Below are 21,168 nucleotides of genomic sequence, written 5' to 3'. Positions count from 1 at the left end.
TTATTGTTCAACGTTATTGAGAGTAGTCAAATCTCAAGACAATTTTTCACATTCAAAATATAGCTAGACAAATGACTATAAAATCTACATGCAATCAATGGTAAACATAAAGAGGGAAAATATGACATACCAGTGGTTCTTCAGCCTCTTTAGTAATTGACTCATGAGCTGCTCTTTGGCCAGTATCTTCAGGTGTTAAAGATGAACCGACATTTTCATCCTCAACTTTTATTCTCTTCACATTGCTCCCAGACAGGTGTTTATCAGTACCATGTTCAGCTAACGACTGATCTTTCCTTTTCCCTGTCTCATCAAACCCAACAAGCTTTTTATCTGTTGATGGATTTTGATTTTCCCTATTGTCTGAACCACACGGTGACTCAAGATCTGTCCCTCCAGTGGTGACTTTTTTTGCTGCAGAATCTGGTGTTGGAACTGTCTCCCTCCTATCTTCACCAGGTGTAGTAGAGTCCATACATGCCACAGCACTCTTTCCTACAGCTGCCCCATTCCTATCATCTGTACCCTTTCTTTCCGATTCATTGTCTGTATCTTTTGGTGCAGGTCCAGATTTTGAATCTGTGCTGGACACTGATGCTGAATCTGTGATAGGCTTAGAGGCTGGGAATTCATTTTTCCTTCCACCTGAGTATCCACTTTTAAGACCCACCGAAGATGAAGTACCACTCATGGATGCATTTTGTTCATTCCTTTCTTCTTCCTTTTTCTGTGACATGGGCTTTTTTTCAACACTTTGTTTAGATCTAGTAAAAATGAAAACAAACCCTGTTATTTCATGTCATGACATTCGATTTATGTCAAACTTCAGTGAGTAAACCTGACAGGCAGAAATATAAACTACAACTAAAAAGGTGTACATATTACATGCAAAACAGAACCAGATGTATTCCAGAGACATCCACACCAAAGTCAGGCAATCAGGAATATATAGGATAATTTGGGACTGAAATAACAGTAAATTAGTAATCACCATTAGCATGATTGACCAATCTCATTAAAATCAGATCTTAGTTCTCCCTACCGTTAAACAAAGATCTGAGGACATTCCATTGCAGGTCATGTCAGAATGACCTTTCATCTGACCAATAAGAGCACTGCTTATCAAATCATGAAATTGACAGTTGGAATGTGATTTTTGATTGTTCAACCTAAAAACAAACACACACAGGGTATTCTGAACGACAGTTATGGGCTTTATGACTGTATTCATACAATCTGGACCATCTATTAGCCATTCCAGAATGTTCTTTTGTTCAGTTTTTAATTTTTTAATCGAGTATATGTCAAAATATGTTTCGAAGCGTAGTCGCCAGTTTGAAACTCGAACTAAGATCTGATTTTATTGAGATTGCATGATTGACTTATTCTTTCACCCAAGGTCCCCCAAATCTGTAAACATTCCCATCACAAACTAATACAAGTGATAATTAATTGATTTTTGTTATGTGGCAGTAGATTATTATAAATGGCAGCAAATGAATGAGGCACTGATAAAATATGAGGTGACAGTTTCTAGTACAGTAAAACAAGTATGTCCAGAAACTGAATATTCACATGTTTTAGCAACTCTTCTTAGTTTTTATAGAACCCACTTTTCCATAATTCATTAAACCAGGTACATTAACGAGTGATAGGTTAAGATTGGAAAACTCTTACAAAACTAAACCGATTTGAATAAACAAGTTGTGGGCATAAGTAGGGAAAGCACTGTCAACTGAAAACAGACTCCCAAAGCTAGATTTGTCAAACTCCTGGCCTTGTCATAGCAACTTGCAATGAACTAAGTTTCTAAGACAATGTTTAGATTTAAAAAATGTATTCAGAATAAGTAGTAAATGAAAACGATGGATAAGCATGGTAAATAGTCACAAGTTCTGGTGAAATTACAAAATTACAAAATTGTAATATATTTCATATAGTTTTATTGGTAGAATTTGCTGCAAAATATCATGATGATTCAACCAAAATGATTGTGTGTGGCACCTCTGCCATCTCTTTCCAAAACATGCATCACAACTACTTTTACTCCACCTAATCTAATTGCAATTTGCTGTGCACATTTGCATCTCTTAGAAACTTATGATAGGTTTAAATTCCACTTTACCCTGATAATGTGCCAGCACCATACCTTTACTCTTGGGTTTCAATAAAGTGGTAGAAGTTTGAGACCTGCATCACTTTGGGCTTTTCTCCCACATTAAGCCGACACAGAGTGATGTTACTAAAATTCTGCTCACACCAAACTCACTCACTCACTCTAAGTGCCCCAATGATAATGTTTTAAGCATTCAAAAGTAAAAGGCAAAATAGAGGTGAAAGTTATATAAGGGGAGTACTGAAAATCAGTGATGACACTTGGCGTTAGCACTTCCATGTGCTGACCTTGACCTTCCATCCATGCTAATTACATGAAAGAGTGAGTGAGTATGGGTTTACAATGATTTTAGTAATATGGAATATCACGGCAGGAGACACCAGAAATTAAACAACAGTTATCATTGTGTATCATTCTAAGAACACTACCTCTATTACATCATAGCCAATAGTCCTGCAATTTGGTTAACATCACTCTAAAAAAATCCTTAGATTTTCAACAGGCATCCCAAACAGTTGTTAGGCAAACACCCTACCTTGTGAAAATGCCTTTTCACACTTATTTCCAATCACTACATCCAGGTGGGAGTAATTACTTCCTGATGTAACAGAAATAGCTCTCTCTCTCTCTCTCTCTCTCTCTTCACCGTTTTCCAACACCAAAAGCAGATTTGCCTGCTGTGACCCTTGAAAATGGGGTCAAGGTCACATAAACCGACTGGTGTCTGCGGTGTCTGTATATACACCATAGTTCCAAATATGAAGACAATCCAGCGATTAGTTCTTGAGATATCGCGGCAACAAACAGGTGGGACGGACGGACGGACGGACGGACGGACGTATGTACGGACGGTCGTGAATACTATGTCCCCCGCTTCGCGCATTCGTGCGGCGGGGGACAATAAAGTGGAAGCTGGAGTGGTTCAGCCAGTGAGGAAGGGAATCAGTCTGAGAAACCAAAACCTGTTTGGCCGAGCCTGAGCTATGAGGATGACAACACAGTCCAAGTCCTCCACTTTCCTCAGGACTCGGTTCAGCAGTGGCCACGAGGGAGATGTGGAAGCTTACATCCCCTACCAACTCATGAACAGGGCATCATGTGATGAGCCTGTAGGTCTGGTACTGGACTGACAAATGCAGGAAGCTTGTGGTTGAGTCATGTCGCAAAGAAGTCAAAATGTGGATTGTCCTTGGTAATTGTTATTTGCATGAAGACATGAGGATGTAGATACCACTCTGTCAACATGATCCTCCACTGATATCCCAGTTGGCCAGTGAGCAAACCACTCCCTTCTTCAAATGGCCAAATTCACAGCCACTATCTTGGTCCCTTCCAAATAGAATCGATGATCCACACATCTTGATACAAGTGCCTGATGCTGGAGAATGTGCATCCTGTGTGAGTGCGTGAGTGAGTTGGTTTTAACGCTGCTTTTAACATTATTCCACTAATATCACGGCGTGTCAGCTTAATGTGGGAGGAAAGCCCGAAGTAATGCAGGTCTCAGACGTTTACCACTTCAGTGAAACCCAAGATGATAAGGTATGGTGCTCACAAACCTAGAAACATAACCTACAATCATAGGTTTCTGGCGTGCCCAAGGGACGCAACTCTGCACAGCGAATGGCAGCGCCTTAGATGACTGGGCCACCCGAGCCCCTGCATCCTGTGTGACAACCTTGAGTATCCAATGGTCAGACGTAGCAAGTTTCAAATTGGCGTAAGTTCGGATGCCGCCCCCATCCTATTCCCGGGGTTGGCATCAAGTTACAATTGATGCAGTGCCTCTATAGAGTAACAGTGTCGCCGACGTGTCTGGGATATCAGCCTCCATACTGATAAACTTCCCTGACCCCCAGTTACCATGATGAACCAAGAAGAAGGAAAGGGCCTGGTCACAAGTCGAGTGTCCAGGAACACAGCCTGTTGTTGTAAATTGGGATTATTAAATCGCCGCACTCAGCAATATTCCAGCCATATGACGGCTGTCTGTAAATAATCGAGTCTGGACCAGACAATCATGTGGTGGATATCATGAGCATCGATCCACGCAATTGGAATCGATGACATGCATCAACCAAGTCAGCGATCCCGACCACCCGATTCTGTTAGTCGCCTTTTACGACAAGCATAGTCACCTTTTACGGCAAGCATGGGTTGCTGAAGACCTATTCTACCCCGGAATCTTCACAGGTCTAGGAGTGTTGAGGTGGGAACTGGTGGTAGGTTCCTCATCAACCCCAACAAAGCCTTATCCTTCATGCCCCGGTGGGATATCAGACATGGTTGCTTAACAACCCCGTCACTGTGCGATGAATGCTTCTTGGTGGAGATCTTCGTAGATTCCGTCCCCAACGATCTTGCCTTCTTAGGCTTCTTTGAACATAACAACAGTAAACAGTATGCAGAATCCCATGCTGTACACAGAATGATGAGGGACAAGTTGTAGACATCAGCGCATTCTGAACATTGAGATGTCATGTGCAGAGCTCTGCTCGACAGAGAATACACAGAGTATGAGGGTCTCCAACTGTCATGGAGCTGCCACACCCCAGGCTGCGTGGTAATAGGGTTGAGGCCATGCTCCCAAAATATGTCACAAAAATCTACCTACGTGTAATACTCCCAATTTTGATAAAACCGTAACGATATCTTATTGAAACCCTTTAGAATTAATCTAGTCCTGATTTTAACATGAAAAACGTGCGCAATTACAAACTGAAAACAAATTCCAGTGTTGTGACTTGCACACACAGTAAAGGAGTGACTGTGTGCAAAAGATTTTTTCGTGTCATGCTAGCCAAATTGCTGGAATATTGGCCATGTTATAATAGAGGTAGGGTATTCAAAGGAATTGTGGGCTTCACACATTGTACTCAGGTGTCATCTTCAGAGTGGGAACAAGAATACAATGCCTAAGCTTCTTTGGTCTGTGTTTACTGATAAGTCACAGATGACAACCATACCAAAAATGACAGACGAGGACGAGCATGTAAGGTAAATTAAAATTGTAGATATCAAAATTAGTAAGACCGAGTTTCAGGGGAGAAGATCTTTACAGAAAACAATTGATGGCAGACAAATACATCATTAATTCACTAACCAAAGGCTCAATGTATCAATTAACTTACTGTATATTGCTGTGTATAAGGCAAGTCTTTCGGACATAGAATTATGGGGGTTTCAAAGGGGGTTTCAAAGTCTCCTTATACACAGGGTAAAAGAGTTTAGATGGGTTTTGAACTCAAAGACATTACCGTAAGCACGTAACACTGGAAATACCAGTCGCCTAATCCATACTGAAGTAATTACACTGTCTGGTTATAAAAACATATTTTTATTCAACTGAAAATGGGATGGATTATTTTAATACCTCTTCCTACACAGAAATCAGGTAACAAAGACAGTCAAGGTGTTTACATACACAAAAAATACCTTGGTGGTCAGTTTTCAAGTATGATCAGCAGTGTCTGGTTTTTAATAGTCAGAATGATGGGATTATACGTAATATTATTCTGGTCTTCGGTAAAATTCCATTCTGCTCATATTCTTTTGGAACACAAGATAAACTTGCTTTGGGACAACTTTTGCATCACATGAGGTTTACATATACGGCTTATAACAATCGTACATCTCGTTATAATAGTCATCATTAAGTGCCAAAAGTAACAGCTCACAAATATGGTGGGTGGTGCTTAACTTTTGTGCATGTGTATAGATCCATAGATCCATAACGCGCGCACACACACACACATCCATCCATCCATCCATCCATCCATCCATCCATACATACATACATACATGAGGGTTAATTCAATCTAAATAAAATCAGATCTAATTTCTCGCTGCCGCTAAACAAAGATCTGAGAACATCACATGTCAGACCGACGTTTTTTGGTGAACTCTGACCGACCAATGGAATTACTGACAAGATGTCGACATTAGCCAATCAGAAGGCAGCTTTCTCGTGCTTTACAGCACTAATTTCAAATTGGCAACTACACTTCGAAACATACTTTGACAAATTCTCGCTTAAAAATTTGAAACCTGAACAAAAGAACATTCTCAAATGGCTAGTATATGGTCTAGATTGTATAGATCCAGTCGTTAAGCCCATAAATATCATTCGGAATACCCCATTTTAAAGTTTTCGAGGTTGCATGATTAGAAATCACATTCCAACTGCACTTTCATGATCTGGTAAGCGACACTCTGATTGGTCGGATGAAAGGTCGTTCTGACGTGACCCCTAATGGGATGTCCTCAGATCTTTGTTTAGCGGTAGCAAGTACTAATATCTGATTTTAATGAGATTGGGGTTTATTCAAGTTTAAATCTACCAGAATTTGTGATGAAAGTATGGACAGATAGAAGAATTTTTCAATTTGCTTCAGATGTTAGGCCTTCACATCCATAACAGTACTGATCCTTTTATGTCATATAATAAATAGATTTTTTGATGGCTTTTACAGGCTGGTCGCTTTATAGCCATCGATATACGGTAGTGTATAAGGATAATTACACTGTTGGTGAAGCACCGCCCAATGGTTGGTCACCATCATCACCTTTTCCTCCCTTTTTCTTGGACTTTGATTTTTTTCCATCCTTTTGTGAAGTTCTGTAAAGAATAGATTCTTAGCTTTATATTCTCAAAGAATATTATTCAAAGGAAATCTCGCCTGTTATATGTAAACATATATGGCTCTGGAGCTCACCTGAATTGTCGACATGTGTGCCATATGATATATCACAGCTACAAAATAGCTAAGATGAAACTGGTAATACATTCAACAAATATATAACCTCATATATATACAACAATCACTCTTTTTAAAATAATGGTTGAGTAATGGACATAAATAGCTTTTTCAATATGGCTGTTGTGCCACTTGTATTGAAAATCAGATTTGAAACAAATCAAGCATAATCTTGGCGGGAACAAGCATAAAAATGTTTCTGGTGAAAAGGGGTTTTAGATGCTAAGGTATCCACTTGGTGCAGAACCCTGAGTGCCCTTTCAGGGACACAAATACAAGGAGACAAATCATTGATATCCAATGTCCTTGTGAACAATGTTTATAAAATCCAACCAGACTGCCTTCATTCAGTGATACCACGGTGTCACAGGTATAGCCCCATGAGGCATATCTCATTCATTTATCGAATGTTGGCAGTTGGCAATTGGCAATTTCCCACAAGTGACACAATCTAATCATGTCTCTGTATTCGTGAGCCAAGATACCAGTAAGCAACTGCAACAATTACTACACAAAAACTCTCATACCCTTTACATCAAAAAATACTTTTCAGTTAATAACTTGTTTACTACATATTATTTCAAACAAAGTTAGTACTTGATTTCAATCTAAAACTGTAAATAAAATCAACAGACCTTGCTGTGTGTTGCTTTGTTTTTATTATTTGATGAAATAGGAGGGTTGATTAATGTCTGAGCCTCACATAGAAGGAATTGGGTAATTATGAATTTTGTTGTTGTGATCTGATATCATAGCTGTCTATCCAGAAAAAACTTCAGCCTTACCAGGGGATGCTTAATTTCAGTGATATGACATCCAAAATTTGCAAAATCATAAACAATAGTCAGTGTTATGTGCCAAAAGAAGTGCACACAACAACTAATGATTGCAACTTGATCACAGATGATGTAGTCAACAGTTTAAAAATTTGAAAAGAGACATATATTTAAAAAAAAGAACTGCTGTCATCATAATAATCAACAAATGTCCACATAGATATTGTGGCCTAAGCACCAACACTGAAATGATTTGAATGAAATATGAAGTCATCATAAGGAGAAACAAATATGTCAGTGTGCAGCTCGCACATGCTGGCATTTTCATGGGGGGGGAAATTACAGAGCCAAATTTGCATTTTGAGAGAATATAAGAGCATGGTGAAAGAGGGTCATATTTTTAAATATTCAATAAAAAAAGAACATTGTTAAAACTAAACAAACATAAATTTCATAAAAAAAATGACTGCAAAGTGGTCATAAATAGATCAATATGGCCATACTGAAAATCTGGTAAGATTTGCGCCATAAAATTACTGATAGTGCTTACTTACTTAAATTAGGAATTTAATGTGCCCTTTCCAACATATGCGTATTTCGTGCATTGGCCTGCCAGGCCATTTGGTGTTTGGTCGAAAAGTGTATGTCCGAAAAGGTGAGGCAACCTAGGTGCTTACTCAATTTGGAGAACAAATTTGGAATTAGGAAATATGCCATACAAAAGGTTTTTATAGGTTTAGAATTTTAGGGTTTATTAGCAGCTTGTTTGTTGTTCTTTTATTTTTAGATGCGGCCAAGTAGGCCTGTTTTGATTAGATATATGCCTAGTTCTTTAAAGGTTTGTAAGTCATTTAGGGGGTTAGTACCGTTGTTAGTGTCTTTTGATTGTTGCCATTCAGTGTGGATTGGAGTGTTGCTGGTAATGTGTGCAATATAGTATTACGTGTTCACATGGTTCAGGGTCAGGTGTTTCTTTTAAGTTGCAGTGGGGGCATATACCGGTTTTGCGTTTTTTAATTTGGTGTAGGTGGGAGTTTAACTTAGTGTGACCTGTTTGTAGTTTAGTTATTACTCTGTCAATTTTTTGTTTTATGATGGATTTTTTTTTTTTTTGGAGTGGCTTTTGTAGCAGTTGTTTTAGTTTGCAATCAGATTCTGATAGTTATTTTGCCACTTTTGGAAGATTTTCTCCTTTGAGATACTTTTAATTTTGTTTTTTGATATTGGTAGGTTGATGCTTACGTCTTCTAATTTCAGTGCTGATTTGGCCGCTTTGTCTGCGTGTTCGTTGCCAAACACTCCAGTGATCCAAACTATTTCTATGTCTTTACCTTGTTTACATTATTGTTGGCGCTTTTAATTATCTGTTGTATTAGTTTTGGGCGTTTTTTTGTGTTTGTATACTAACCCTGTGTTTTTTTCGGCATTTAGTGAGAAACCCCATTTACTTGCCCATATTTGAATTTTATTTAATGCATTCTGCAGTAATTTTTTTAGCCATATTTATGCTTCTGGTGCGGAACCAGAGGGCTCCATCATCCGTGTATTTGGAAGTTTGAATTTTATTGGTTATTCCCTCGAACAGGTCATTAATCATTATGTTGAAAAGTGTTGGTCTTAGAATGCTACCTTGGGGTGTGCCATTTTCTAAGGGACACTGGTCCGATAGAGTTTAGTACTGATAGTGGCTAACAAAAGCCTTATATGCATCTGAAAATGTTTGTGGCACCCCGTTAAAAAAATACCAAATATCAAGGCTACTTTTGCAGGTGTTTTATTGATACGGGTCACGTCAGAACGACCTCTCGTGAAGTTATGACCAGCCAAATAGAAAGCAGCTTTCTCGAGCTTTACGGCACTCATTTCAACCTGGCAACTTCCATTTCAGACTACGCTGGTTGAGATTGTATGGTAGTTTATTCCACATACTGAGCAACTCCTTTCTAATGTTTATCCCACGGAAACAAGAGATAAACGATAATTTTGACGGAATCAGTCGTAGGGGCCGTAACTGTTGTTCAGAATACATTGTGTTAACGTTTTCGAGGTTGCATGATTAGAAAACACATTCCGACTGTCACTTTCATGATCTAGTAAGCCACGCTTTGATTGGTCCGATGAAAGGTCGTTCTGGCGTGACCCGTAATGGGATGTCCTCAGATGTTTGTTCAGAGATTTTAATAAGATTGCCACAAATTCAAAGGACAAATCATCTGGCTGTTACTTTAAGTCCAACTTGAGAGAATTTCTATCTAATCTGTCTGTTAGTATACAAGAGTAGTAATTGACCTATCAAAACAGTACTATGGAATTGGGAATCGGAACTTTGTATTCGTTTCTATGTCGGGTACATACCACTTTGAACAGAGTCAAAATCAAACTTTTTGCCATGGAAACAGGAAAAATATAAATTCTAAAATTTCCCTAAATAGCCAAAGGTACAAGTTGACAACCTGGTATTTGTGTGTGCACAGTTTCCGGAAAGAGTACCTATTAGTTTTAGAGATATGGTCCATACAAACACACCACTATGAACAGAGTCAAAGTTAAACTTGTTGCCATGGAAACAGGAAAAACATTTTGTTTTTAAATTCCTTTATAGTAAAAGGCACCACTTCTTCCCTTGATTTATTCATGTACCAAGTTTGGATGAAAAATGTAGCATAGTTGTTTAATTCTGCTCCAGAAATGACACCTACCTCCATTTCATCTAAGTCTACCAGGTTTTAATGAAAAGTCTTTCACAGTTTTCAAGTTGTGCTACCAAGATGACACCTATCTCCACCCTTATGAGACTAAGTAGAAATTGTTTAAATGGAAATCAAGAAAAACAAGTGCAAAAGTGAGTGTGGCTCACTAATACCCCCGACCCGCCTAGTGTGTCAGTAGTTACAAATTAAATAGCTAGGATAGGGTTAGGCAGGGTTCCCCCTAGACTCCAATATCTGAGAGTCACCTTGACTCAGCCTATGAATTTTTGGGAGTCAAAAATATTTTTTGAGAGTCAAATGTTTTATTGTATGATTAATGAAATTTAAAGTGTTCACTGTTAATGTTACACTTAAAGTTAAGTATCTTTTAAATATTATATGTCTTTAGTTTAAGTTAACAAGTGCTAATTAATGTTCTCAGCTGATTGTACTACAGAGAAATAAAGGATATATGAATGAAAAACAAAGTTTGTTGGTTTTATCTTTTCACAATCCTTAATTACTTCACAGCTCATGAAACAATTTACAGTGACAGTAATACAGGATGAATAAATAATATCAGTCTCAACTGTGAGACATAATTTTTAATCATGGATGGATATTAAAATACATTTCATGTCAGATTATAATCTAATACCACTAGCTCATTTACATCTTTTATCTAGTTATCTTGTATTATCTATCAACAGTGAAGTTGAACTGAAGACTTGTGAACACTCGTAATATTTTCTGGTTGAATACAGTTTATTAGCAACAACAAACACGCCCAAAGCTTTACATTTCGTATATACCATATTTATTCGTGTATAATACACACTCGTGTATAATACACACCCCTAATTATGGGCTAGTAAATCCTGAAAAAAATATCTCTCGTGTATAATACGCACAGACTTTTCTTCAGTCTCATTTCAGGCTGTCATGATCCGTCATTGGAAATAGCATAACAAATCCGAATTGAATTACGCAAGTTAATCCTGTTGTTACACTATCTGGTAATAAAAATGTGTTCTCTGTATATCTGACCTTATGATTGTCATCTATTTTATTAATTTTATTTAAAATTTCATTCAATAATGTTTACCTAAATTTCAGCAAAAACATGTGTCCCTCCGATTCTTACAACTTCTGTTTACCCCGTTCCATAGGTTCTGCTTAACCACGTACTGTAACCGTGCCAAACCACATTATTCACCGCAACAATGATAATATTTTCTTCTGTTTCATTTATTACGAGTCTACACGTCTAGATAAACATATGTCATGGTTAACTTTTAGTGAGAAAATATGCCGAAACATGAAAAACCTTGTCCATTTGCGGAATTTTCCTTTGTTTACATCACGTGCTGTCATCGAAGCCACATGGAGTGTGAGAGTTACGTTCACTTTGATGCATAAATATATTTTGAAACGACGATTAATTAAAAACTAGATGTAAATTTTAAGATGTGTGCATATATTGTCTTCAGAAAATGTTTATAAATTAAGTTCAGGTGAGTAGTTGTAATATTTTCATTCCAAAGCTGGTAAACAACAACACAGATATTTTGAAATTGCGTCAGTCATGATGCAGTCATTAATTTCTGGACGTATTTTACCTTAATTGAGAGTCATATACGCAAGAATACTGCGTCAGGGGAAACCCGGGGGTTAGGGTTTGAAAAATTCATTAAAAAATGGAAAATTAATAAAAACAATTCTTTTTTCTTTTGACTGCACCCCTCCATATGACACAGATTATATGTACTAAGTTTGAGATGAATCCACTGAATAGTTTAATAGAAATTGCGTGGACAAAATTTTCGAACGGACGTTAGGGTTTGAAAAATTCATAAAAAAATGGAAAATTAATAAAAACAATTTTTTTTTCTTTTGACTGCACCCCTGTATATGACACAGATTATATGTACTAAGTGTGAGATGAATCCACTGAAAAGTTTAAGAGAAATCGCGCGGACAAAGTTAGAAGTTAGGGTTTGAAAAATTCATAAAAAAATGGAAAATTGTCGGGGGTATAATAAAAATGCCAAAAATCTGTAAATAGCAAAAGGCATCACTTTAGCATGTTTAGAACTGGTTGATATATCTGCCAATTTTTGTTGAAAGATATTGAACGGTTTTCGAGTTACGCTCTGGAAACGAAATTATTATTGAAGGACGGACAGACACACGAGGCATAAAGACAGAAGTGGGAAACTATGTTAACCCTAGCAAATTAATTGCTTAACCCCCTCCCCTGATTATGTAAAATGAAAATGAAAACTCACTTGGAAATCTTCTTAAAATAAGCCCTTCCTTGCCGCATCCATTGTTTTCTCAACTCCAACACCAAACTGACTTTAATGTCACTGTCATGTGATAAAGAAAGTTCAGTTTCAAGTCCACTATTAATAACATACTTAGTTAGTTCCTGTCCCAAGTGATCATTTTCAACAGCACTTTCCAGATCAGTTAGTTCACTTTCAGATAAAATGGAACATTTGAGCACCAGTTCATCTTTAGAAATAGAAGCTCCTTGCAGATGGAAGTATGTTTCCTTGCAAAGAAACTTCTGCACAACTTGATACTCTTTGAACTGATTCAGTAGACACTTTATGTCATCAACTTCCTCTGTTGTACCATCTTTGTGAGTAAGAACAGCAGAGACTGTAATCTCGAGAGCTGAAGAAAGAAGTAGTACATTATTATACATACGAACCCTTTCAAATATTGATCAGACAATTTTCAATCCCACATTAGTTCTCCCTTCCTTCTCTCAGCCATAAATTATATTACTTAGTACATGATTTCTCTATCAGTGTCTCAAATTGCGTGAGTGAGTGAGTGAGTGAGTGAGTGAGTGAGTGAGTGAGTGAGTGAGTATGGTTTTACGCTGCTTTTAGCACTATTCCAGCAATATCACGGCGGGGGACACCAGAAATGTACCCATGTTGGGAATCAAACCCGGGTCTTCGGCATGACGATCAAACGCTTTAACCACTAGGCTACCCGACCGCCCCTCATCTTCTAGTGCAAAGGGTGGTGATTAAAAAACTTTTCCTTCCAATGACTCTAAGGATGCTTCATGAAAGTAGTGAAAATTTTATTAAAGAGAACCCTTAACATCTAGATCTTAGGCGCTAAAAGTGCCCTGAGCAAAGGGTTTTTTGCTAGTTGCCCCTGGCATCTAGCTAACAAAATGGGGAACCTACAAACATTTCCTCTGTAAGTACCTCACTTGCAATTTGGGAAAACACAAGATAACTTTAATCAGCAAAATCCCATGCCTCTTGCTATCTTAATAAGAAAGTTAAAGGCACTTTTGGTTTATGATCCTCAATTTCTGCCAATCACATTAATATTTCTATTACCGAAGAACAACCTAAGTCCTTATGCATGACCTTGACCTTCAGTGAAGGTCACTCAAAACCACTTCAATGCCACACCCTAAGGATGACATGTACCAGCTTTCATCATAATACAGTAAATACTTTTTTCAGTTATCATGACCATAATACATGTATATATACATACAGAATGCAGTCTCTTTTTCAGCCATGACTTCAGAAATGGCTTTAGGTTCCTACACCTCTACATCATGATGTAACATCATCAACTGTAAGAAAATGGGAAAATTATTAGTGGCCTTACGGTAAATAAGTATGGAAACAATACTCAATAATAATCAAATGTTATGAAGAAAACATCATAAATATACCTAATAAAGGTTAAAACTGGCATATGAACATTGTAACATGATTTCAAACCAAAACAAGAATTTATTTCAATTCTCATCAGACTTGACGGATATGATAACAGTATCTCACTTACAAGACAATAATTATTATTGGTCTGAAGCTGCTGATGTCATTATGCATATTATACAACCAAGAGTGATGGGGCAGATAAAGCTGCAATATATGAATCGGCCAATGGGTTAATCTGCAAAACAACAGCCAAGGAGAGGGGCCTGACTTGACTGACTACCCTGTTGTGACAGTGCACAATTTGCTTCTTATCTTCAACATCCCATACCCTAGTAGCAGGTCACCAACATCGTTATCTACCCTTTATTGTCCGCTTGCTTCATATAAGCATACGGAATGGGTTTTTTCCTAGCGCACTCATATTTTCATAACTACTGTTTTTCATGTTGCTATTGTTATTATTGTAGGCATTTATTGTACACAAAAGTTTGTTGTATCTTCTTAATTTAGTTTGAATCATCTACTGTTGTTTTTATTCGCATTTGGGTGTTACAAATCTGTCATTCATACTTTGTCCACTCAGCCCTGACCAAAACCTGCCTGCCCACTATAATCATATGTTTCTCAGGATAATTTAATTAAAAATATGAAACTGATTGCTTGTAGCAAAAGCGCATGTTAGGTTGTCTAAAAGCTAACGGGGTTTCTTTTTGGTTACATTTTATCATTCATCTTTACATGTGAATTAATGCTTATCATCAGGAAATATTTAGAATATTTTCACCTATGAAATATAACCCGACGATCGGGCAGGCAGGTATTTCGAACGCTGCTGTCCTTGATGATGATCTATTTGCCACCTGCCCAGGACTCGGGCTCTGAAGGACATGGATAACTTTGGCTTATTGCGGAAATCAGATGGGTTGCATCTCATCCCCAGCAGTACATTGATGATGTCTCCAAGATTGGGAGTGCTCACTGATCTTCATCTTAGAGTTGATGTCAAGCATCTTCTGGCCATCGATCATGACCTACACCAGCGCTAGCACCTCTTTTCTTGGCTTCCGTCATTTATCTCAACCCTATTCAAGTATTTGGAGGATACCATGTCAAGCTGTTATCAAGGTTATCAGCAATGTTTGTAATTTGGCAGCTCAATGGGGTTCCATACCAACCCTGGCACCAAGCACACATGGAAGATTCACCTTGGGTTTTTTTCTAATGTAGCTTTTTCATCTCAATTGTCCCTTGTAGTTATTTAAAGGCAAGGTGTTCGGCCACTTACATGTTAAAACAGAATCACAAGCTGTGGTTACCATGCAAGTGCTCCATACATTATCATGTATCCCAGTACTGAAGAGATATTTCCAGCAGATGGATGCAAAGTTATCATCTGTCCATGAAGTCCACACCCCAAGTTGTCTGAACGCCTGCCTGCATCCAAGTAGAATAGGTCTTCTTGTGGCAGGAGTTGGAGAGGCTCCAGTGTTCATGCCCACCTCACCCCATCAACAAAGTGGCTCCCAGGTTCCGTCTGTCAATGCAGTTGCTGCTGCATGTTCAACCGGGGGCCTTCTTTGCATCCTTGGACTTTCATGGTGCTTACAAGTGGTTTTACCTTCAAGGGAAACACTTCGAGTGGCGGGTCCTCCAGTTGAGCAATTCTACAGCTAGAGGCTATTCACAAAACATTCTCACAGATACAAGCCTACATTGACAGCAAATGCTTTAACCATTAGGTTACCAGACAGCCCCCAAAGACATTTGACAAGTCATCCCAAAGAAGTGTAATAAACAAAATGGCCACCCTTCACAGAGAGCACTTTAACGTCCATTTATACAATTCACATCATAAATTAAACTCATAGACATTGACAATTCACGTCGACCATGTTGAAATGAAAACAAATGGCCACTCTCCACAGTGAGTGAGTGAGTGAGTGAGTTGGGTTTAACGCAGCTTTTAACAGTATTCCACTAACATCACGGTGTGTCTGCTTAATGTGGGAGGAGAGCCCGAAGGATGCAGGTCTCAGACGTTTACCACTTCGGTGAAACCAATGAGTATGGTGCTGACAAAGCTAGAAACATAATTGGGGCGAACCGGGATTCGAACCCACAATCACAGGTTTCTCGTGTCCCCAAGGGACACAAATCTGCACAGCGGATCACAGTGCCTTAGATGACTGGGCCACCCATGCCCCCCTACTCTCCACAGAGGGCACATCCCACCTATTTATACATGGAGCTCTGTTCGATGGTTATGACTGATGCCGCCCCACAACATGAGACTCCCTCCCCCCATCGATCTGTCTGTACAACGCAGTCATTGTGGTAACGTTCTCCACGTCGACGCCACACTCACAGTCGACCGTCAGCATTCCATAAATGAAAACGGGACTCATCAGAGAACAGCACACCATGCCACTGTCGCAATCTCCAATGACGATGCCTTTTGGTCCAACGCAGACGTTCATTTCGATGTCGATCAGTGAGTATGGGTCCAACATATGGCCGTCAGGCACGTAGCCCTGCTGAGCGGAGACGTCGACATACGCTGTCATCACTGATCAAACCCCGTCGGCCTTGTACGGTTGCTGCAGTCCTGGTAGCCTGAAGTGTATGATCACGAAGATGCCGACGAATAATATGGCAATCCTGACGTGGTGTAGTTACACGACGTTGACCCGGACGTGGTTGATTTCTGGTGGTTCTTGTCTGCTGGTATCTGCTCAGTAGCCTGAGGACTGTTGAATGATGGCATTGAACTCGTTGTGCAACGACTCTACTTGACGTACCAACTTGAAGCATGCCCAAGGCACGTTCACGTTCCTCTGCTGTTAATCTTGGCATTTCTTGTGTCAGTACCCTTTACATCTGCAGCAACAAGTGATGTGGCTTTTAAAAGTCTGTCTTTTATAGCCCTATTCTGCATGCTTCCCTTGAAACAAAACACGTTTTCCATGATGTGCACGCAATTTGTTGCGTTTTGGTGATGTCGCTCACAAAAAAATTAGGAATGTGTTTTGATGAGCTGTTCTTCTTCATGCTTCGTCCAGAATGTCATATATTACTCATTCACTTATATATTTTCATATGACTTAAAGGGGCACTGATCTAACGGAATTCCCCGGACTGGTTTTTGCCTTTGTTATTGTTTTTTCCCCCATGAGTACCCGGATGATACGCAACGCAACTGAGAGTGACCAGAGACTGGGCTACCGTCTGCAAGGACTGCTAAATAAACTTGGAGGCTGAAGGCAATATTTGTTTTACGCATTTTTGCATAAACACTGATTGGTTAACTGTGATCTATAAAGATTTCGACAAAGGGCGCATGTTAATTAATTTCTTCAGCCTTAACAAACAGACAAAAAGAAAGGCGGAGCTCAGCGGATGTCGTCATTTGGAAATACCCCAGATGATTATTGTTTAATACTAAAAAAAGTATCCATTTTTGGATTTCGGATTGCGTCGGTAATACGATTACTACTCCCTTGTTGTCATCCACGTTTTCTCGTATATCCCTACACTTGTGTATTTGTCGTCATTCACTTGATGCTCAGTTAATGAATTTATTACAGGTACAATTAGTGGTAGCACCACTTAGATTACCTGACAAAGGTTCCCATTTGGCATTTATTGTGTCTGGGGTAATTATTCAATCTAAATCCAGGTTTGAAGTGAGGTGAAATGTGTGTTATGTAATATGCATGTAGATGAATGGCAGCGTCATCAACATAGAAATATACTTTTCAACGTAACATTTTCAGTCTCTTGGTGATGACATTAAACATCAAAATGTTTGGAATTTGTAAAAAATAACTGAATATTTAGACGTTTAATAAATTTGTTACTCATTTTGACAGTAAAAAAATATACGCACTATAAAAAGATGCTCAGGTGAAATATTTACTTTGTGTTGCAAGTCGAAATAGTGTAAACGAAAATCGCAAAATTACCAAGCAAGTGACTTATCAAGATTTCGTCACCATTACCGATGCTACCCGCAAAGATACCTACATTTCCTTATTATCTCGAAAACTGTATTTCATTCTGTTGATCAATGTGACCATACGCCCTTATTACTACCCATAAAAGTGACTAATGCGGTTACAAATGGTGCAGCAGAGGTCGCGAACTAGTCTAGATTTCTGCTATACATCCGGGTACTCACTGGGAAAAAACAATAACAAAGGCAACAACCAGTCCTGGGGAATTGCGTTAGATCAGTGCCCCTTTAAGCCGCGATGAAAATACATCCATTTTCATGGTGGTGCGTTTTCAATGCTGTTCAGTATACTTTATGAAGTCACGTAACAATGGCTTTGACGTCATTATGACAACGGCTGATGGAAGTAGAGCTGCTTAGCCAGGCAGTGTTTTCTGGATGTTTCCTCGTGTAGAGATATTGGGTGATAAATAAAATCTCACTCAAGTGTCTTTTGATATCAATTATATCACCACGAGTTGATAAAAGTGAAAAACCTCAAAGGCTTGATCACACAAGATGAAGAGAGCGACATCAACCAGCTTTGATTTTCCTTTTCTCCGATAGAGCTTCATTTTTGCAAGTTTTCTTTTCAGTGCGCGTTCACTTATCAAAATCTTGTGATATGGAGCCAGAAAATATAGAATGTCTTTATTGCTTAAACCTAAGCATACGTATGTTCGAACGATGTTAAAGGGGCACTGATCTTACGCAATTCCCCGGACTGGTTGTTGCCTTTGTTATTGTTTTTTCCCCCGTGAGTACCCGGATGATACGCAACGCAACTGAGCATGACCAGAAACTGGGCTACCGTCTGCAAGGACAGCTAAATAAACTTGGAGGCTGGAGGCAATATTTGTTTTACGCATTTTTAATACTGATTAGTTTAACCGTGATCTATAAAGATTTCGACAAAAGGCGCATGTTAATTAATTTTTTCAGCCTAAACAAACAGACAAAAAAAACGGCGGAGCTCATCGTATGTCGTCATTTGGAAATACCCCAGATGGTTATAGTTTAATAATAATAAAAAGTATCCATGCAGTGAAAGCATTTTCGGATTTCGGATTGCGTCGATAATACGATTACTACTCACTGGTTGTCATCCGCGTTTTCTGGTATAACCCTACACTTATGTATTTGTCGTCATTCACTTGATGCTCAGTTAATGAATTTATTACAGGTTCAATTAGTGGTAGCACCACTTAGATTACCTGACAAAGGTTCCCATTTGGCATTTATTGTGTCTGGGGTAATTATTCAATCTAAATCCAGGTTTGAAGTGAGGTGAAATGTGTGTTATGTAATATGCATGTGGCAGCCCAGCAAGAGGTGAATGATCAGTTCATTTACTTTTTTTGTAAATCAACCGATCGTTCCTAGTCATCAAAGGATTAACAGAAAATATGTTGATTGATTAATCACTGTTATCTTGCACAGTGGATATGTCAAAAGGGAGTGTTTACATGTTTAGGTTTACTAAAACAAAGGGAATACACTCATATCATGGCGTGAAGTGTCGATGTAAAAACAACATACTTTGTTCAAAGGGTTAACTAATAATACGTTGATTGATTGATCATTGTTATCTATCACTCAATGGATTTTTTAGGAACCGTGGACGTTATGAAAATAGTTGTTTCTCAGCCGACCCTTGAGACTTGACACCTATGTGAAACACCTGAAACAATCTAAGTGATCAGACGAGAAAGGAACACGGGTTATAATATCCCGAAACGATATATATCTTTAAAAATAATTGATTGTTACAGAGACACGTGACATCGAATAAGTTTCTTTGTACAGCTGCAGACGAGTGGGATATTGTTCCTTTGTGTGGATATTCACGGATACATTCCTCGAACAAGGAAGCTGCCCAAAATTTATACACATAAATATGGTAGGTTATAATTATGGTATTTGCATTTTGTTTTCCTTCATTCGCTGTATTATTGAACGGATTCGTTCTTGTTCCTCTACGTCTTGGTTGGGAAATTCTTCAGATTGACTAAAATTGATTAAGACGATCAAAAGGGCCTAACAACATCACAACAGATTATTATGTTGGATTAGAAGCCAAACAACATAGAAATGTACTTTTCAACGTAACATTTTCAGTCTCTTGGTGATGACATTAAACATCAAAATGTTTGGAATTCGTTATCATAATAATACAGATGGAAATGTTTTTCAGTCACTTTGTAAAATAACTGAATATCTAGGCGTTTAATAAATTTGAAAATGTTACACATTTTGACAGTAAAAAAATATACACACTATAAAAAAAAGCAATGCTCAGGTGAAATATTTACTTTGTGTTGCAAGTGAAAATAGTGTAAACGAAAATCGCAAAATTACCAAGCAAGTGACTTATCAAGATTTCGTCACCATTACCGATGCTACCCGCAAAGATACCTACATTTCCTTATTATCTCGAAAACTGTATTTCATTCTGTTGATCAATGTGACCATACGCCCTTATTACTACCCATAAAAGTGACTAATGCGGTTACAAATGGTGCAGCAGAGGTCGCGAACTAGTCTAGATTTCTGCTATACATCCGGGTACTCACTGGGAAAAAACAATAACAAAGGCAACAACTTGTCCCGGGGAATTGCGTTAGATCAGTGCCCCTTTAACACACCTCTGCATAGTTTGAGGTTTATAGGTATTCCAATATAGCTGTTGACTCTATTTAAACCATTTAAGTGGAATTTTACAGAAACTAAGTGTTTGAATTTTTTTGGGACATGGCCCGAAAAGGCTTCCGTAGATTACATAAGCGCCAACACTCGCCTTTGTTTCAGACATGCGATAACACATCTCAAAGTCAACACTGAACACGTCAAATTTAAGGTTGGATCGACTAACTTCATAATGTACTATAGTTAACACTGGTATATACGCTAATGGATAAAAGGATTATATAATGTCAACCTTGTTTTGGAATTTACCTGAAAGGGAAACTCACCTTGTCAGACTCGGGGAGCCAGACTGTTCAGCAGTAACCTCCACCCTACTGCACACCAGTCAATGATTCCAGGAAACGTGACCACATCAAATATGGACCAGTCTATACAACTGTAAGGGGAGCCCCGCACATTTCTCTTATTCTGGATTGATAATTTGC

The 21,168-nt window shown here is 38.5% G+C and overlaps 1 protein-coding gene across 1 annotated transcript in view; it reads right to left on the bottom strand.

Annotated features, from left to right (window-relative positions):
- LOC124132819 overlaps positions 1-21,121 on the bottom strand; it is a 61,897-nt gene extending 40,776 nt beyond the window's left edge. Inside the window, exons 1-5 of the mRNA XM_048392472.1 lie at positions 21,010-21,121; positions 13,874-13,955; positions 12,628-13,021; positions 6,639-6,734; positions 131-764 (exon numbers count right to left, since the gene is read on the bottom strand). Coding sequence (XP_048248429.1) covers positions 131-764; positions 6,639-6,734; positions 12,628-13,021; positions 13,874-13,898 — 1,149 coding nt within the window. The 5' untranslated portion in view covers positions 13,899-13,955; positions 21,010-21,121. The remainder of the gene's footprint in view (positions 1-130; positions 765-6,638; positions 6,735-12,627; positions 13,022-13,873; positions 13,956-21,009) is intronic.
- Between the last annotated feature and the right edge of the window lie 47 nt (positions 21,122-21,168).

The sequence above is a fragment of the Haliotis rufescens genome, unplaced genomic scaffold, assembly GCF_023055435.1.
Source record: "Haliotis rufescens isolate VD_foot unplaced genomic scaffold, xgHalRufe1.0.p SCAF_11, whole genome shotgun sequence".
NCBI classification, from domain to species: Eukaryota; Metazoa; Mollusca; class Gastropoda; order Lepetellida; family Haliotidae; genus Haliotis; species Haliotis rufescens.
Note: the sequence above shows the minus strand (reverse complement) of the source record. Positions and strands in the feature narration are given on the sequence as shown.